General features: G+C 40.7%; 1 protein-coding gene across 4 annotated transcripts in view; it reads left to right on the top strand.

Moving 5' to 3' along the window:
• Positions 1–20723, top strand: part of Hectd1 (HECT domain E3 ubiquitin protein ligase 1) — a 93547-nt gene that overhangs the window by 66555 nt on the left and 6269 nt on the right. For 2 of the 4 annotated variants that reach the window (XM_059279944.1, XM_059279941.1), the window contains exons 27-37: positions 4360–4487; positions 6024–6146; positions 7934–8090; positions 11540–11762; positions 13577–13631; positions 15165–15347; positions 15779–15986; positions 16073–16158; positions 16329–16456; positions 17948–18149; positions 19554–19691. In XM_059279944.1, coding sequence (XP_059135927.1) covers positions 4360–4487; positions 6024–6146; positions 7934–8090; positions 11540–11762; positions 13577–13631; positions 15165–15347; positions 15779–15986; positions 16073–16158; positions 16329–16456; positions 17948–18149; positions 19554–19691 — 1631 coding nt within the window. Of the gene's footprint in view, positions 1–4359; positions 4494–6023; positions 6147–7933; positions 8091–11539; positions 11763–13576; positions 13632–15164; positions 15348–15778; positions 15987–16072; positions 16159–16328; positions 16457–17947; positions 18150–19553; positions 19692–20723 lie in introns of all 4 variants that reach the window. The other 2 variants (XM_059279943.1, XM_059279940.1) reach the window with 1 other exon arrangement.

The following is a 20723-nucleotide window of genomic DNA, read 5'->3' as shown; positions in this document are numbered from 1 at the left end:
TCGGATATTTTTAACCTTTTATATAAGTATGTCTTCATAGAAAATGGGAAAACTGATGTGGAGGAGTATTAAAAATTATCTGATTATAGGGGCTGGATAGATGCTCAGGGGTTAAGAGCACTTGTTGGCCTTACAGAGGACCTGGGTTCTATTCCCAACACCCTCATGTGGCTCACAACCATCCATAATTCCAGTTCCAAGGGACCCAACATCTCTTCTGACTTCCAAGGATACTGCGTGCATGTGGTTCACAGACATACATGCAGGCAAAAAAAAATCATACGCATAAAATGAATTTTTAAAATTTTATTCAATTACTGGGCAAGCTTCAGTGAAACATTTCACTATTAGGAAAAGTATTTGTACTGTATCAAACTGATAATAGAAAAACTAAAATAAAAAAAGAAGTAAAAGCCTTTTAAAAAAAATTGTAAACTATATGATAAAAAAAATGATTATAAACAAAGTACACATCTAAGAACTTTCATGTATCGTCTTCTTTTGCCTCTTGTCAGTAATAACCATTGTTTAATAACCATTATAACAAAATATTTGATACCTACCAGTAAAGCAAGAAGTGTGACAGAAGAGTGATTTTTATAAAGTGATACTTCTTATATACAATTATTGGATCTTTTGGAAATAATTGCATGGCTGAATTTTGTTGGTTTGAGACAAAGTTTGGCTGTGTATCCCTGGTTAGCTTGGAACTTGCTATGTAGAGCAAGTTAGAGCCTGCTAACCTTTAATTTTGGGCAATCCTGCCTGTCTCCTGAGTACTGGAATTCTAGGCTATTTGCCATGATACTTGGCTAACATTTGACTTTTTTCAAATTCATTATAGTTTTCTTAGAAAGTTCTCAGATTTCGTCTTCATGGCTTCTATACAGTAGGCAGAGACAAAAACTCTTAATTCTCTTAATATTTTTAAAAAGGGACTGAAGAGATGGCTCAGCAGTTAATACTTTTGCTATTGCAGAGGACCTGGGTTCAGTTCCCAGCACCCACAGGGCAGCTCACAGCCATCTGGAATTGCAGTGAAATGGATGCCTTCTGCTGGCCTCTGCTGCTCTTTGTGGCATTAGGCATGCTTATGGCTTATGAAAAATGTAAAAGAAAAAGTAAAGTCCCTACTTACCAGACCTGATCAGGTACATGTCACACACACACACACACACACACACACACACACACACACACACACACATTTATACACACACGCATACACAAAAGGGAATTATACCTTTTTGAGTTAGATCTTTTACTCAGTACATTTGAAAATATATCCCATTGCTGGATATGTTTTTACAACATTTGGGATTACTGCCAAAAATTCCTCTATGGAATCCTCATGGTAAGTTATATACTTTTATAGTTAAGTCACAAATTTTTTCTTCCTGTAAACAATTTAGGATTGTATTACTGTGAATTTTTTCAGGATAATTCCTTAAAAAGTAATTACTTCCAGAAAAGTTGTTTTCCTGTCGAGATGAAGTGAAATGCTTGCACCACACACCCTTGATCATTCCGCCCTTTTCCCTTTAGCAGTCCCAGGACTCACAGGCTAGCGAGCGCTCTGTCCTTGAGCTGTGTTTTCAGCCCTTGGTTCTTTTAAAGAAAAATAATTTCTGATAATTTCAAAGATAAGAGCTTATATAATGCTACATTTAAATACTTTATGTATACGTCTTTTAATGGGTTTTCTTTTTTTCCTATAATATGGTCTCTTCTATTCTAAGCCAAAAATTTAATATGTTTTATGACAGTCATATTTCTGATTTTTTGTGTTTTATCCATTAAATGTGCAAAGTTTGGTGATTATTACTTCAAAGTCTTATTATTCATTGAGTTAGTTATTTTCCTGGCACTCTGTCCCTTCCTACTCATTTGTTAATACAGTAATTTTAAGCCTTAAAGTTCATTTTCATTTGTATGTGTGTATGCACATGTGAAGATGGGTGTTCATGGAGTCTAGACAGGATGTCAGAACGCCTGAAGCTAGGGTACAGGTGGTTGCCCCCTGCCCAGCATGGTGCTGGGGACTGAACTCCTGTCCTTTGCAGTTGCTCTTGCCTGTTGAGTCCGCTCTCCAGCTCCTCACACCTTAGCTCTTGATCATGGTAGTCTTAAGATTAAGAAGCTGTGAGTCCAATCCCAGCATTCGGGAGGCAGGCAGGTGGTTCTCTTTGAGTTTGAGGACAGCTAGGGCTACACAGAGAAAATCCCGTCTTAACCCCCACCCCCCCACCCCCCCAAAAAAGGGCCGCTGTGGGTATGCCGGTGTGAAAGGACGTAAAATGTTCGGACTGTTGGCTGTCTTTAGAAGTATTAGATGATGAAGTTACTCTCTCTACTCCTAACACTAATGGACTTTTTAGGATTACATGAGGGATGTGAATAACATTGGTCTTACAATGCTTTAATTAGATGTAAAAATTATTGCAGTGTAAAATTTCTACTTTGAGAGACATAGTTTGAATATGTGGCATATTCAAATATTTGAAATTTAGAGCTTTTCTGGTTTCTTTCTTCATTTAGGATAAAATTTCACTGTGTAGTTCAAGCTAGACTTGTATATTTGACTTTCCTGACCCAGAGTCTGGGAGCTCAGGTTATAGATGTGTAGCACCATGCCGGGCACTCAGAGCCTTTTATTGTGCTTACATATAAATAACAGAAGGAATGTGCGGAAATGATTGAAGTGAGTGTTAAACTATCAGAAGATTTCGGGATATGAAGTTAAGAGTATGTGCCTTAAAACCCAAACAAAAGTGTAATGGGTTTATTTTTTATAGAGCCGTATTATGTTCATGAGAGCTGTTGTGAATTGCAAGAAAGCCTTTCGCACATGCTAAGGGTAATATATTTCATTAAACTTAAGATGCCATTCATTGCAAGACACACCGTGTTTTTAAATGTCACTGATGCTAAAGCTGTTGCCAGTCATGCTGGGACTTGCCAGTAATAATAGGACACTACTGACTCACAATATTGTGTTAAAAAATGTTTACCTTTTTAATTAAGTAGAATATCATGACTCTTCTAAATTTTGATTAAAAGACTTTTGGCTCAAAGGTCTGCAGATGCAGGTTACTAAATTCTTGTAGATAATCTGATGTTCTTTGGGAATATGTCTTTTCACCTTTGTTTAGTTCTAGTATTAAGAGTTTGTATTCACTTTATACAGCTAGAAAAAAACTTTTCTTGTTTAATCTCATTCTGCTGTTTGTTTTTAGTTCTCATAATGAACAGCTTGTTAGTGTCTTCATGTTGGATGATGTAAATTTGATACATACTTTTAAAAAGTATTTATTATTTTTTTGTATGTGCATATGATACATGTGTGTAGAGGTCAGAGGACAACTTCCAAGAGTCAGTTTTTCCCCTCTTCTATGGGTTCTGAGGATTGAACTCAGGTTGTCAGGCTTGTGTGACAAGGACTTTTGACACACTGAACCTTCTTGCTGGTCCTTGTTTTTTTTTTTTTTTTTTTTTTTGAAAGACAATCTTATTATATAGTTCAGGCTGGCTTTGAACTCATGATTCTCCGGCTTCCACCTACTGAGGGCTTGCATTACAGCTATAAACCATCACTCTAGCATGATCCAGTCTTCACTGGAGGATATATCCTAAAAAAGAAGAAGATAAGGAGATTTAAGATTACTGAACTTGCTTGTGCATTAAATCATATAGACAATGTGAAAGATACTATATACTTTTTCATTACAAATAGATGTTATTCTTAAGTAGATATTGTCATTAAATAACATGCTGGGTGTAAGCTTAATTCTTTTTGATTGACTTAAATTCTGTTTGTCTTCATAAGGCCTTTTATAAAAGCTCATATTTATAGATGTTAGTTCATTTATTTATTAAATCCTCTGTCTTCTGTAGGTTTCTTACAGACTTAGACATTCTAGGTTTGTTTACAATGATATATATGTGATATAACAGTTCTTTGCACATAGTATATGCTCAGTAGCCATTCATGGGTGGAATAAATGACTCCAGTGGGCTCTTTTCACCATATTATATTTCCTGTAGTATTCAGAGAATGAAGGTGGGGTTGTTATTTTTGTTTTGTCTTAAACAACATCCACATGGTTGCCATTTCATAGATTTTATGGACTGGCGTACACTTTGCGTTCATCCATTCTCTCTGCCATGCTTGTGATTAGTCTCAGTTGTTAATTATATCTTATGTGTGTTGTTAGGATGTATAGGCGGCATCATTGACTGGTGTTTACACTTGAGCCTTTTGAATTTTACCTCTGGTTTGCACACCCCGATGCGCAGATACCCGCTGTTGCTGTGTGTTAACTGTATTGACAATGAGGCTGTTGCCTTTTTTCCTCCTAGATTTTCTTGATAGCTGTCGTGCCAGTACTCTGTTAGCTGAGCTAGATGATGATGAGGATTTGCCTGAGCCTGATGAGGAAGATGATGAGAATGAAGATGACCATCAGGAGGACCAAGAATACGAGGAGGTTATGGTAGAGAGAATCCCATTCCCTTCACTGGTGTAGGGTGCTCAAAGGCAGGCCTGGTGGTGCTCCTGATATCCCAGCACTTGGGAAATAGAGACAGGAAGATCAGAAATTCAAGGTCATCCTCAGCACTTGGGGAGTTGAGGCTAGTCTTGGCTGAATAAAAAAATTGTCTCAAAAATAAAATAGACGGGATAAAATATTATTAAATGACAAAAAGTTTTTAGCTAGTGGAATGAAGAACTTTTAAAAAGTGCTTTTTAGTATGTCTCATCACTCAGATGGCATATGCCCGGAGCCCACAAGACTGCTCAGTGGGTAAAGACGCTTGCCACTAAGCCTGATGACCTGAGTTCAGTAATCCCTGGCACTCAGATAGGGAGAGACTGGAGTCCCACAAGTTGTCCACTGATCTCCACGTACATGTGTGCTCACACATACATACACAAAATATATAGTGAGTGTAAAAAAGAGTAGATGACATGCCGTAGTCCCATCACTCGGGTTGAAGCAGGAAGATTGAGGGCAGCCTGAGATTCATAGGAAGTTCTGGGCCAGACTGGGCTGTGTGATAAAACTTTGTCTCAAAGGAAAGTTGCTACTCCAAGGACTGGAGGTATAACTCAGTGGTGGAGTACTTACTTTGCAGACACAAGACTCTGGGTTCAGTCTCTAGTGTTGTGAAAAAAAGAAAAAACATCTACGTGTGTTCCTTATGAAGAAGGCTAGTGTAAAATGCATGACAAAATAAAACACCCAAACACCTCATCGGCCAATGAAGAGAATAATTTTTTTTAATAATTTATTTTATTTTATGTACATTGGTATGTATAGGATTTGAAGAGAGGGAAGGGCATTCAGAGTTACGGTAACAGCGGGAAGGATTGCTCAGATAGTTTCTACTTCTTCTTCATACATTGTGCTTGTGTGAGTTAGTGTAGTGGTCAGTATTAGTGTGATGATGTAGAGCACCAAAGAGCTAATGAAGAATATGATTATGAGAGGATGGTCATGGAAGTTTATTAATTCTTCTATAATAGGTGATGTAGCGTCTTGTAAGCCTAATTGGAATGGATAAGCCATATAAGATATATAGATGTTAATCTATAATTTAACTTTAACAAAGATATGTAATGAATTGACCAATATCTCATTGAGAAAGACATAACAGAATTTATGGGAATGGCTTGAGACCAGTTTTAGGGGGTTCGAATCCTTCCTTTCTTAATTACTTTCACATAAGTAGTTTCTTTGAATGTGTGATAAGGCAGAGGGCAACTGTGGAGTCATTCTGTGTATGTCTGTGTGAAGGTGGCGGAGTCCCTGAAATTGGAGTTACACACAGTATGAGCTGCCATGCGGGTGCTGGGAATTGAACCCGGGTCCTCTGGAAGAGCAGCCAGTACTCTTAACCACTGAGCCATCTCTCCAGCCATAAAGAGAAGGATTTTTAAGTAACACTTTTCTTGGGCTAGACTGAATGAAGAGTGTTGATCAAATCATTAAACCTATGTCTTTGGTGTTTTTTAATTTCAGATTCTGAGACGTCCATCCCTGCAACGTCGAGCTGGCTCCCGCTCTGATGTAACACACCACGCTGTCACCTCACAGCTACCACAGGTTCCTTCTGGAGCAGGGAGCCGACCTATAGGGGAACAGGTAATAAATACCATGTTTACTATCCCTATGGTATGTTTTTACATTCACAGGAAAGCATCAACCAAATGCCCATCGTTATATGCCAAAAGGAGAAGGTGGGAGCTGTCAGCAGAAACCACCTTCCCCTGGTGCTTAGGTTCCCTGTTTCATAGAGAATCGGGGATTGCTCTGGTGTGATGTAGCTATGAGGGTCTTACTCGAAACTGCTTATCTTGGCCTTTGAGTAAAAATGAGCATATATAAAACAAATAAGGTTTACAGTAGTCACAATTATACTGGTAGAAGTTGTAGTAGTCTTTTTTTTTTTTTCTCTTATTAAGACATCTCAGCCAGGCGGTGGTGGTGGTGCACGCCTTTAATCCCAGCACTCAGGAGTCAGAGGCAGGCGGATCTCTCTGAGTTCCAGGACAGCCTGGGCTACACAAAGAAACCCTGTCTCAAACAACAACAACAAAAAAAAAAAAAAAAGAAAGAAAGAAAGAAAGAAAGAAAGAGAGAAAGGAAGAAAGAAAGAAAGAAAAAGAAAAAGAAAAGGAAGAAAAGAAAGCTTTATTCCCTAGCCCTACATTTTTACTCTTTAAAGAATCAGCCCCCCCACCCCGTGTGCTCCTGCATGCATATAGATCAGAAGTTGGTTTTCTCTTTGCACTTTGTGGGTCCCAGGATTTGAATTTGGGCCATCAGGTATGGGTGGTTAGCACTCCTGCCTGCTGAGTTACCTCATTAGCCTGTAGTGGTAACCCTCTGAGCAAACACTGATCACTTGGTGGTAGGCATCGTTCTTACTGCACTGCATGAATCACTGTGCTTCTTTGCAACAGTTACCTCATTAGCCTGTAGTGGTAACCCTCTTAGCAAACACTGATCACTTAGTGGTAGGCATAGTTCTTACTGCACTGCATGAATCACTGTGCTTCTTTGCAAACAGCCCTTTAAGTGTTGTTACTCAGTGTTCAGAGGAAGTGACTCTGGAAGTCACACATTCTAGTCATACATAGTATGTATACATAGAGCTAACACCATAGCTGTATAATATCAATTTATCTATTGAAAAATTATTCCAATCAAGTGTTCAGACTTTGAAGTGTGTATGTGCATGTGTGCCATTAGATTTCACAGTAAAGACTTCCATCTGTTTGTCTTACAGAAATTCAAAACACCTCCCAGTGACTTACCCATTTTGTGCGAATAATCTAGTATGAAATGAAGTTTACATTAAGAAAAAAAATAGACTCATAGGAAATTGGAAAAGTACTGCAAAAGGTTACCTGTGCCTTTTGCCCAGGTTTTTCCCAATGGTTAGTGCTATGCCTCCAAATTGTAGTATCAAAGATAGGAAATAGAGATTGAATGTAGTTCTTTGTCATATTAGCTCAGGTATAGCTTTGTGTCACCGCCAGTATAATATACATTTGATAAATCTGTATCCTTCCTCGTTTGTATTAGCTTATTTTATGCTTTAGCAATCAGTTCAAGTAAAGAAGTACAGTCTCCATAGAGAACTAAGGACCAGCGATAGGGCAGTGGATGACGACGGCTCTGGCCACCGACCCTACAACCCCAAGTTTGATCTCTGGGACTGACATGTTGGAAGGAGAGAACCAGCTCCCTCAAGTTGTCCTCTGACCTCCACAGACATAAAGATACACACATAAGTAACTAAATGTAGTTTAACATTAAAGAATGACTTGACATGTAGCTAGCATATTTGGTGGACGGCAAGTCAGTTGAGGGATAAGATGTGTTCCTGAGACTGTGTGACTGTATGAGGAGTTTTCCTGCCACAGGAGGAAGAGGAATATGAAACGAAAGGAGGGCGCCGGCGGACCTGGGACGATGACTACGTGCTCAAGCGCCAATTCTCCGCCTTGGTGCCTGCTTTTGATCCTAGACCCGGTCGTACCAACGTCCAGCAGACAACAGATCTCGAGATCCCTTCCCCAGGTACAGTGGGTGTGAGTGTTGTGATCTAATCTTAACTGGTGACCGATGAGATGGTTATACCAAGTTTGAGAAGTGAAGTGCTGCTTATAGTCACAGGTTATAATACATCTTTTTCTTTAAACACTAAGTTGTTCAGATGTCTGGGACCAGTGATAGATAGAGTTCAGTGAATAAAGGTGCTAAGCCTGACAAACTGGCTTCAAACCCTGGAATCCACATGGTAGAAGAAGAGAGATCATAAATTGTCCCATGATCTAGAACCACAGGTGCTCTGTGGCACCTCCCCCCAATAAATAAGTAAATATCAAAAAAAACCCTGAAGTTTAAGGAAAGTTGTTTCAGGGCTGGGGCTCAGCTCGGCTGTGAAGTACTCGCTGTGCAGACGTGAGGACTGCGTGGGGTCCCCAGCACCCCTGCCCAGAGTGGGGGGTGGGGAGGGAGACGACGGTCTGCTCTAAAGCAGCCGCTGTTCTTGTGAGGATCCAGGTTCGATTCCCAGCATCCACACCAGGCAGCTCACAACTGCCTGTAACTCTAGTTGCAGGGGTCTGACATCCTCTTCTGGCATCTGCAGACACACGAACACACACATACACTTCTAAAAATACATATGAGGGAAAGAAGCTGGGTATGGCAGCTGGTGTCTGCTCCCATTACTGGGAGGCAGAGACGGGGATTTCTGGGACGTGCTGGCAGCCAAACATAAGTAAAAACATAAAGTGAAGACAACTAAGGAGACCTCTGGCCTCCACACGCATGTGTGTGCCCAAGTGTACAAATGTACAACACATATGACGCATAGCATAAAACCCAGACAATCTAGATATCGTGGGTGGGAGGGGGCAGTGTTTTGGTTTTTTTTTTTTTTTTTTTTTTTTTTTTTTTTTTTGTTGTTGTTTTGATTTTTCGAGACAGGGTTTCTCTGTGTAGCTTTGCGCCTTTCCTGGGACTCACTTGGTAGTCCAGGCTGGCCTCGAACTCACAGAGATCTGCCTGGCTCTGCCTCCCGAGTGCTGGGATTAAAGGCGTGCGCCACCACTGCCCGGCGTGTTTTGTTTAGTAACAAAACTATTACTTCAGAGGAGCAGTCCAACTTCTTTCTCTCTTAAGCAGAGTCGGGATTTTATTAACGGTATTAAGATGAGTATATTGGCACATACCTTGCAGTACCAACACATGGGAGGCTGATGGCATGAGGGTCAGAAGTTCAAGGCCAGCTTCAGCTTACTTTGAATTTTAGACTAGCCTGGGCTAGATGAGACTGTGTCTCAGAACAAGAAGAACAACAAAACCTTCCAAAGAAAAACAATAAAAAAAGAAAAGAAAAAAAGGATACCTAAAGGTAGACTTTGAGCATAGGGGTTAAGAAGAAAGATGTTTAGAAAGATACACTCCAGAGAATGTATATGGGCTTCTTGAAAAAGAATTGATCCGTGCCTGTGCCTGTGCGTGTGCGTGTGCATGTGCATGTGCATGTGTGTACATGTGCGTGCTGGGGGATTGAACCCAGGACCTTGAATCATGCACTCTGCCATGAAGCTACTGTTTTTATTTGTAAAGTCTTTTAATAAGCAAGGCATTATTTAAAGGTGGGGTTTTAAATTCTGCTTTCTACTGGATCAAAAATGTTAAATATTAACTTTGAAAAGCTGTTTGTTTCTCCAATCAAGATTTCTGGAGTTAGGTGACCTGGGTGATAACTTTATCTGCTAAGTCTTGTAGTGCTAGGTGTGGTGGTACATGCCTTTAATCCTGAAATTTAGGGGCAGAAGCAGGTGGAGTTCAAGCGCAGCTAGGCTATATAGTGAGATGCTATCGCCACAGCAAAACAAAAGCAAAACACTGGGCGTTTTATCTGGTATGATAGGCATCTAATGTGCCCCCTCCACCCACGATATCTAGAGTTTAATTTCTGGAACTTGTCACTATGTTGCCGTGGCATGGCATAGTGACTTTGCAGGTAAATTGAGTTAAGCACCTCCAGGTGGGCCCAATATAATCCTTGTAAGAGGGAGGTCGAAGGACTGGAGCCAGAGGAGATGTGGTGCCAAGAAAGCAGAGGTCCATGATGAGAGGCTGTGAACTAAGGAGTCGGCCTGCACAGCCTCCAGAAGTGAAAACCGTGATGAGGGGCCGTGAGATAAAGAATCTGGGCCTGGCCAGAGAGTAAGGAATCTCGACTGCCCTGGAGCCTCCAGTAGGAACGAAGCCTACAATTTTGTTGTAAGACTTCAAATCTCAAGAAGTGTAAGATAAATAAGAGCACCCATTTTGTAGTAATACTGGATCTCCACATCTCTTTCATGGAGAGAATGAGACTTCTTGTTTAGCAAGGTAGTTAAAAAACAAAAGATGAAATGAAGTTAAGACATTTTAGGTCGTTTATCATGGTACCTGATTGTGCCTCAGTACACACCAGGTATTCTAATACACAATCCTGTAGCTAGAGTTTTCCTGCCTTGCCCACAGTCAGGACAAATCTCTGTCACCCGCCAGTCCCACAGCTGTCAGACCCAACCAAGTAAACACAGAGACTCATATTGCTTACAAACTGTATGGCCGTGGCAGGCTTTTTGCTAACTGTTCTTATAGCTTAAATTAATCCATTTCTACAAATCTATACCCTGCTATGCGGCTCGTGGCTTACCGGCATCTTCACATGCTGTTTGTCCTGGCGGCGGCTGGCTGTGTCTCCTTCTGCCTTCCTGTTCTTTCTTTTCTCCTCTCTGTTAGTCCCGCCTATACTTCCTGCCTAGCCTCTGGCCAATCAGTGTTTTATTTATTGACCAATCAGAGCAACACATTTGCCATACAGAACATCCCAATCGTTTTGTTTTGTTTTTTCTTTTTTTGAGACAGTGTTTCTCTGTGTAGTTTTGGTGCCTGTCCTGGATCTCACTCTGTAGCCCAGGCTGGCCTCAAACTCACAGAGATCGGCCTGGCTCTGCCTAATGAGTGCTGGGATTAAGGTGTGTGCCACTGCTTCCTGGCTTAAAAAAGTTTTTTAATCCCTTTGTTTGTTTGTTTGTTTAGCCCTGACTGTCCTAGAACTAGCTCTGTAGACAAGGCTAGTTTCATAGAGATCTGCCTACCTCTGCCTCCCAAGTGCTGAGATTAAAGGTGTGCACCACCACTGCCCAGTAATGCTTTATTTTTTTTTTTTTTTATTTTTAAGTAAAACAGTCAGGGATTATGTTATCCCTGGTCTGAGGGGCTCAGGCAAGTGGATTGCCATGAGTTCAAAGGCTAGCCTGGAACTTGCTGGACTATATAGCATGTTCCAGGCCACCCTGAACTCCATAATAGGACCTTTTTCTCACAAACCAGAAATAATAAGTAAATCTTGAAGCCAGGAGAGTTTTAAGCAGACATAATTTAGTGAATGTATGGCCTTGTTTCCTAGTGCAGTGCTCTTTGTGAGATTGTTTTCCCATCTTTCATATCTTTAGGAACACCTCACTCGGAGCTCTTGGAAGAAGTTGAATGCACTCCATCTCCTCGATTGGCTCTCACACTGAAAGTGACTGGGCTCGGAACAACTCGGGAAGTTGAATTGCCACTTAGCAATTTCAGATCGACCATCTTTTATTATGTACAGAAACTGCTTCAGCTGTCTTGTAATGGCAATGTGAAGTCAGATAAACTGAGGCGTATTTGGGAGCCCACTTACACGTAAGAGATTTTAACTTGCTATGGAAGCAGACATTGTTATTGTCTAAGCCAAGAAGTGTTGAGTCTCTGTATTTTACATTACAGGCACAGAAAAGATTTGTTTCTGGTTTTGTTGCTTTGCAGGAACCAATAAGGCTCTTTCTGACTACAGGTGTAGGATGGCTAAACTTTAGAACTAGAAGGATCTTTGGAGATAGTCTAATCTAGACTCAGAGTTGAAAACAGTGTTATTTGAATTTTTATAATTGCATACGATAGAAGTACTAAATATACCTTATTTGTACTTTTTGGGGATATGTGTTAGGCTTTCTCTCTATTCATTCCACAAATAATTGTCAATGACATGACTGATTGAATGTGCTTGTAATCAAATCTGTACCCGAGCTATACCCCCAAAGATTGAACATTTTTGTTTCTCAATTTCAAAATCTATAAAATGAAGCAGAATTGTGAGGAACTAATGGATTAACATATGTGAAGTGTTTTCACCTATTGTTTCTAGGACATAGTAAGTGCTTAGTATTACCTAGTAAATAGTTAATTAGTATTTTATAACAAACAATATTGTTAACATGTAATTTCACTTTTGTTAATTTGGTTTATGATGTTCTTTTAATAGTTCATAATCCTAGATGATATCTGATAGAAGTAACATAGATATTTTTGAGATAGAAGGTACAATGATTTTATCACCTTCTCAGACACTCAAAGTTGATTTCACTGTCTTAGAAAATAAGCATCTCGTACCGATGTTGGTACATGCCTTTAATCCCAGTGCTGGGGAGGCAGAGGTAGGTAGTTCTCTGAGTTCCAGGACAACCAGAGCTACACAGAGAAACCCAGTCTCAAAAAGAAAAAAAATGAAAAGAAAAGAAAGAAGATGAGCATTTCTCATCATCATAGCCTTTCTATCTGCTTATAGAAAAAAAATTTTTTTAACCCCATTTTATTTATGTAACTATAAAAGAAGTCAAAACGCTTAGTATATAGAGTGTTCATATCTTTAAAAACTCGGTGGATTTGGGCTGTTGAGATGGCACAATTGGCTAAAGACTGCTTAATGCCAAGCCCAGTGACCTGAGCTCTAGTCCCAGAATCTACTTGGTAGAAGGAGAGAACTGACTCTCAGTTCTCTGGTTTCCACAGCATTCTGTGGTATGTGTGTATCCACATGTACACACACGAGCAATTTAAACAATTAAATTGAAAACTGTAGAATTGGTGTATGTATTCTTTGTCATTGTGGGGTGTTTATTTGTTTTTTCTTTCTGTTTTTTGAGACAGGGTTTCTCTGTTTAGTCCTCACTGCCTGGCCCTTGGCCTTTCTTTTGTTTTTTTTTTAAAGATGGAGTCTCTCATGTAGCAAAGATTGGCCTCAAACTTGCTATGTAGCAAAGGATGACTTTGAACTTATGATTTACCTGCCCCTGCTCTCCTACTCTTAAGTACTGGACATGTACCACCACACCCGGTTGATGTATGCTTTCTTTGGAGTATTTTGTCTTAAAATTTCTATTTGAGCCAGACAAGGTGTCATGTGGCTATAATCCCAGCATTTGAGAGGAAGAGTTGGGTCAGCAGAATCAATTTTGAGGCCACCCTGGGATACCCAGTCAGAGTTGTTGCAAAGAGTACGGGTTGGAGATAGACCTCAGTGGTAAAGTATTTGCTGGCAACTCTTTGAGTTCAGTGTGTAATGACATGTATATCTAAAGAATGACCTCATTAAAATAATTTTTAAGATTAGAGCTTTATTGGAATTGAGTATAAATCACTTGATTTATGAATTAATTGAATAATGTCTTTATATTTAGAATCATGTATAGAGAAATGAAGGATTCTGATAAAGAAAAAGAAAATGGGAAAATGGTAAGTTATTTTTAGAAAATGGATCTTAGTTACTTAGTGAAAAAAAGTAAAAGATTATCTTAGTCAGTGTTCTATTGCTGTGAAGAGATACCATGACCACAGTAACTCTTACCAAGGAAAGCGTTTGATTGGGAGCTGGCTTACAGTTCCAGAGGCTTAGTCCATTATCCTTATTGGGAGCATGGCAGCATGCAGGAGTGGTGCCAGAGAAGGAGCTAAGAGCTGCATCCTGTTCTGCAGGCAGCAGGGAGAGAGAGATTGGGCCTGGCTTGGGCTTTTGAAACCTCAAAGCCCACCTCCAGTTACACACTTCCTCTAATAAGGCCACACCTCCTAATCCATGTATTCCTATCAAAGAGTTCTACTCCCTGACAACTAAGCATTCAAATCTGTGAGCCTGTGAAGACATTTGGTTCCCTAGCCCCCCCATAGGTTTCTAGCCATATAATGCAAAACTGCATTCAGTCCAACTTCAGAAGTTCCCATAATCTGTCAAAGTCTCAACAGTGTTTAAATTCCCAAGTTCAAAGTTTCTGAGACTCATGGCAATCTCTTAACTGTAACCCCTTGTGAATCAAAATGCAGATCACATACTTCTAACATACAATGGCACAGAATATACATTACCATTCTGATTCTAAATCCAGAACCATGTACCCAGAGTTGCCAAGTTCTGCTCCTTGATGGGGCTGGAACCTGGCCTGTTGGAACTTTGTCCGGTGACATTTGCATCAACCTTCTGTTGTGGATTGTGTCCTTCACTGCCTAAGCTTTTCTTTAATTCCTTTTTACAAGTTGAAAAGTCACTGGGTGGGATCTTGCCCTAAGATCACCATTCCTTGTATTCCATTTAGCATCAGGCTTTTCTTTAAATTTTGTATTTCCTTGAGCACTGGACTTAGAGCTCCATTACACTTCCTGGTGCTCCTTTTCTCCTCAAACTGTACATTTTGTTCTCAGTGTCCAGCTTTTTCCTTTTCATTATAGATCTGCTGAGAGTGACCACTAATAACCACGTGGCATACTCTAAATTAGGTTGTCATAAATAAATGCCACTGCCATTAATCCAAAACTCTTCAATTCTGCTTCAGGCAGATTTCTAGGACAAGGTTAAAAGGCAGCCACATTCTTAGCCAAAATATCGCAAGAATAATTTCCAGGCCACTTACTAATATTCCTCCCCTCTGAAACTTCTTGAGCTGAGAGGGTGAGAGGAAAGAGAGACAGAGGAAATGGGCCTGGTGTGAGCTTTTGAAACTTCAAAGCCTAGACATACTTCCTCCAACAAGGCCACACCTCCTAATCTTTCTGAAGCTTTAAGCCTTCACATATATGAGCCTGTGGGGGCCATCTTATTCAAACCAACACAAAGAGAAGAAACTAAGATTGTATCACAGTTGAGCAGGAAGGAAACTAACTGAATTATTGGAGTTAGACTAGGTGCATGATCTTACAGCCCTGTCATGTAATGCATGTGAAACACCATAGACCTCATCACTGGGAAAGGCCACTGTTTGGTTTTTCCTGTTGTAGGGTTGCTGGTCTATAGAGCATGTGGAACAGTACCTTGGCACTGATGAATTACCAAAGAATGACTTGATAACCTACCTACAGAAGAATGCAGACGCCGCTTTCCTGCGCCACTGGAAACTAACTGGCACTAATAAAAGTATTAGGAAAAACAGGAATTGTTCTCAGCTTATAGCCGCATATAAGGTATCTATTGCATTAAGATATTGGTTTGAGTGGGAATGGCTTGAGCTCGGTGTAGCTTGAAAACTGAGGGGCTAGGGCACAGTTCTGTGATGGAGAATGCTTGTGCAGTGTGCCCCAGACCCTGGGGCAGATCCCCGGCACCAAAACAGAAAAGAAAGACAGCAGAAAGAACGTTTCAAGAGTTTGAATGAGCATGGTTAATCTGTCAGTGTTAAAGTAGCCAATGCCGTTTGTGGCTGTGGATCTGAGCAGACCAGCATGTGTTGGTTTCATTTTCTTTGGCAGTGTGGTTTTGAATGAATTTTTGTCTTGTATGATAAATGTTTATTTCAAAAAGGGGAAAAATTTCAACAGTCATATTAATACAAAGAATAATGAATGTTTTTCTTTAAAAAGTGATTGGTTGCTAATTTTGTTAATTGTCTGTTCAGGATTTTTGTGAACATGGAACAAAATCTGGGTTAAGCCAGGGGGCAATTTCTACTCTTCAAAGTAGTGATATTCTTAATCTGACAAAAGAGCAACCTCAGGCTAAAGCGGGCAATGGCCAGAACTCCTGTGGAGTGGAGGATGTCCTGCAGCTCCTGCGCATTCTGTATATAGTCGCCAGTGATCCTTATTCCAGAATATCCCAAGAAGGTCCGTAAGAAATCTTCTTTATTTCTAGATCAGTTTGAAAACAAGTCATTTTTCATTTTTATTGATTATGTTAATTAACTTTACAGATGGTGATGAGCAGCCTCAGTTTACTTTTCCACCTGACGAATTTACTAGTAAAAAAATAACCACAAAAATTTTGCAGCAGATTGAGGTAATTGCATGGGTGACCTTTGGTGGGTCTTTTTCAGTATGGCTTCCTCTCTTTTCTGCCTCTGATGATCTCTTCATTCCTTCTTCAGTAATAGTTCACATAGTCTTTTGTGTTCATTATTAATCACGTTTAATGCTCTTAGCACTAAGGCGCTGTCTGTTAACTTGCAGGAACCATTGGCATTGGCGAGTGGGGCTCTGCCAGACTGGTGTGAACAATTAACCAGCAAGTGTCCTTTCCTAATACCATTTGAAACTAGACAGCTTTATTTCACCTGTACAGCATTTGGTGCATCCAGGTAGGAAGTGAGCCTTTTGATGTTTTTTGAATCAAGATGTTTTTCATTATAGAAGTTCGAAATAGGATAGAACACTGCTAAGATTGATGGAGGGATACATTGTCTTTAGTTTTTGTGAAGGGTTGTCCGTTTTCAGTTTAATGCATAATATGTTTTGTTGGTACAGCATGGATTGCATCAATTTCTATTTCCTAACCCTCAGAGTTCTTTGGTGACTTAAAAATTCTCAGCAACATCAACCTGAATGCTGGTAAATAGCATTGTATCAGTGCTAGATTCTAACCCAGGGCTCCATAAATGCGGGCCAAGGTCTCAGTCATTGAGCAGCAGCCCCGTCCTTTGCAGACATCGTTAGTGTTTGAATTATCTTCTACCTGATGACTTTTCTCTGTCTGTCTCATGAATAGGTGTTCAGTTTTGTTCCGTCCCCTCCTAGACCACAGTTTCACCAGGCAGGGCTTTTTAGCTCTTTTGTTGCCTGTTGTGGGTGAAGTACCTGAAACAGTGTGTATTACAGGTGGTACATGCTTTGTCTTACTGGGTGAAGATGCTTGCCACCAAGCGCAAGGACCTGAGTTCAGTTCCTGGAACCCATGTGGTAGAACCAGAGAACTGACTTCGGAGAGTTGCCCTGTAATCTCCACATGTACACTTGAAAACACACACACACACACACACACACACACACTTTTTTTTTTTTTTTAATGTCTTCACCATTTTGACGGTAGCTGTCCGTGCCTTTCATAGTAATAAAGATGGCATAACCACTTTTTGTTTCTCTTGACACTGTTTTTATGTATTATATAATGCTGTATCACAGACCTTTAATATTATTTAATAAAATAAAGAAGGAAAATATATAGCTAGTTCTTTCTCCATTTGTTGAAGGCAGATGATGATAAAATGAATTTTATGAATTTTTACTTAATAAATTGCTATTTGAAAATTAACTAGTTAGGCATATTGGCTTTCAGCTGTAATTCCAGTACTCTGGAGACTAAAGAAAGAGGATTGTTTAGGTAAAAGGCCAGCCTGAGCTACATAGTGAGTTCCAGGCCATCCTGGGATACACAGTTAGACACTGACTCAAAAAAAATTTTTTTTTTACCTGACTAAACACGAAGATTCTAATTGAGCACAACATTGTGCACCTATAATCCTGGGAACTGGGTGATGGATGTAGGAAAATCCTGTCTCAAATCAACATTAAAAAATAATTGAAAACTGGGCTGCATTGATGCATGCCTTTAATCCCAGCACTCGGGAGGCAAAGCCAGGTGAATCTCTGAGTTCGAGTCCAGCTTGGTCTACAGAGTGAGATTCAGGACAGGCTCCAAGGCTACACAGAGAAACCTTGTCTTGAAAAAAACCAAATAATAATAACAACAACAACAACAACAACAACAGAAAAACAGTCCCTTCCGTCTGTGCCTTCCGGGCTGGTTTAGCATTCCACTCAAGTGCTCTGAGGACTCTGGTGTTGTGTTGCAGAGCAATAGTGTGGCTGCAGAACCGACGAGAAGCCACGGTGGAGCGAACAAGGACCACAAGCAGTGTAAGGCGAGATGACCCTGGGGAGTTTAGAGTCGGTCGGCTCAAGCACGAAAGAGTGAAAGTGCCACGTGGTGAATCACTGATGGAGTGGGCTGAGAATGTCATGCAGATCCACGCAGATCGGAAGTCAGTTCTAGAGGTAAGCTCTGTAAAGGAAGGGCACTGGGTGATCCGTGTCCTCTGCTGTGTAAAACCCTGACAGAAAAAGAAAAAGAATTCCTTTTCTCTGTGCAGAAGCATTTCCCAGCAGAGCATCTCAGAATGCTCTCTCTTGTTTTGATCATCAGCGTCTGGGTTATGACCTTTTTTTTTTTTTACCAAGTCGGACTGAACAGTACACACAAAGGAATCCTTTGACTAGCCACATCATACCCCCCCATGAAGCTGCATGTAGATAATCTGTTTTGGAACAGATGGTCCTTTAGTATTACTTCCCCTACATTGGGGTGGTATGTACTTACTGCTGAGATGCTGTCCTGGTCATTTCTGTCTGGCTCGTTTACACAATGACCTATGACAGATGTGAATAAGCTACTTTGATCTTTCACATCACAAACTGGTTACAACAGATGTGAAAAACCTCTAGATGTCACGGTATTACCTTTACTTTTGTTCCATCACATTCTTTTTCTTCTTCTTCTTCTTCTTCTTCTTCTTCTTCTTCTTCTTCTTCTTCTTCCTCCTCCTCCTCCTCCTCCTCCTCCTCCTCCTCCTCCTCCTCCTCCTCCTCCTCCTTCTTCTCTTCTTCTTTTTATTTTGTTTTGTTTTGTTTTTTTGAGACACAGTTTCTTTGTGGAGCCCTGGCTGTGCTGGAACTAGTTCTATAGACCAGGCTGGCCTCGAACTCACAGCTCTGCCTGCCTCTGCCTCCTGAGTGCTGGGATTAAAGGCATGCACCACAACTGCCTGGCTCATTGCATTTTTTTTTTCTACCTAACAATTTCTTAACTTCTGTATTTCCCGATGTGCTATGTAAGTGTTGTTTTTTAGATCAGACAGAATATTCAGAAGCCTCCAAGGTGACTGCTTAAACTCACAACTGGGGGATTTAGGCTTTTGGTTATAAAAACCCAGGTGGAAAAAACCTGTATACCATCCTTTCTTCAAGCAAATAGTTATCTGAGATTTGGTTTCCTCTGATGGGAAAGTCAGATTTATTTATGCTGGTGGGTTGTGAGATAGAATCTCCAAAACTGTTACAACAGCTAATATGTGCACAGTACTCAGCACAGTGCCTGATGGTCCAATAACGGAAAATGAAAACTTTAGGACCCCAAAGTATTGTGTCTGTGTTGTGTACCATACTGTTGCTGTTCTGAGAAGGGAGATGCTACTGGATCAGATTGGGCGGAACCGATTCATTGAACAAACAGGATGTGCCAGGCCTAGCGGTGCAGGACTGTCTGTGAATTCGAGGCTAGCCTGGTCTACAAAGCAGAGCTGCTCCACAGAGAAACCCCGTCTCTAGAAAAACACCAACAAAACCAAACAAAACGTTGTACAAAGTGACCCTTTCTTTACCATTCTTCTGTTGTTGTTTTAGGTTGAGTTTCTAGGAGAAGAAGGAACTGGCTTGGGACCCACTTTAGAGTTTTACGCGCTTGTGGCAGCCGAATTCCAGAGGACTGACTTGGGGACTTGGCTCTGTGACGACAACTTTCCAGATGATGAATCTCGTCATGTGAGATTTATTTGTTTGTTTGTTTTTTTCTGAGGCAGGGTTTCTCTGTGTAGTTTTGGAGCCTGTCCTGGAACTCACTCTGTAGCCCAGGCTGGCCTCGAACTCACAGAGTTCTGCCTGGCTCTGCCTTCCGAGTGCTGGGATTAAAGGTGTGGGCTGCCGCCACCTGGCGACATATATTTTTTACCTTGTGTTTTGAGTTATGACTGCTTTCACACAAATGTTAAAAGTAGATCGCGCCAGGTTTTCTGGCTGTACTTGGTTTTTTAAATATTTTTAAAATGTATTTATTTTATGAATATGAGTATTTTCTGTATGTATGTATGTATATGCCCCACATGCATGCCTAATGCTGGGGGAGAGCCGATGTGGCCATTGGATTCCCGGGAACTGGAGATAATAGGTGGTTGTGACCCCCGTGTGGGTGCTGGAACTGAACCCAGGTTCTTTGCAAGAGCAGCCAGTGCTCTTAACCCTCTGAGCCAGCTCTCCAGCCCCCTGGCTGTACTTTTAAAGATTGTTATTTGTTTTTATTTTTTATTTAAGACCTCATTCCTACCCCAGTACTGAGGCTTAAACCCAGTGCTTTATGGATGCCAGGAAACCAATTTACCACAGAGCCGCATTACCAGCCCTTTTTAAATTAAAACAAAAACAAAAACTCTTTTCATGGAGAGAGGGAGACGGTTGGGGGAGGGGGAGGTGACATGTGGAGATCAGAGGACAACTTTCAGAAGTTGGTTTTTTCCTACTGCATGTGGGTTCCAGGGATTGAACTCAGGCCAGCAGGCTTATGGTGACTGTTTTTAACCAACGGAGTCATCTTGCTCACTTTTAAATCTTGTGTTGCATCTGTGTGGACAAGTGTATGCATGCAGTGCTGTGTGCACATGCCATGTTGTATGTGGAAACCAACTTGTGGGAAGAGTCCGTTCTCTGCTTCCACCATAGTGGTCATAGATACTGAACTCAGGTAAATTGGTGGCCAGTACTCTAAACCAGTTAGCCAGCTTGACAGCCCTAGGTTTTGGT

The sequence above is a fragment of the Peromyscus eremicus genome, chromosome 14 (assembly GCF_949786415.1).
Source record: "Peromyscus eremicus chromosome 14, PerEre_H2_v1, whole genome shotgun sequence".
Taxonomy (NCBI): domain Eukaryota; kingdom Metazoa; phylum Chordata; class Mammalia; order Rodentia; family Cricetidae; genus Peromyscus; species Peromyscus eremicus.
This window is presented reverse-complemented; position numbering and strand designations above follow the sequence as displayed.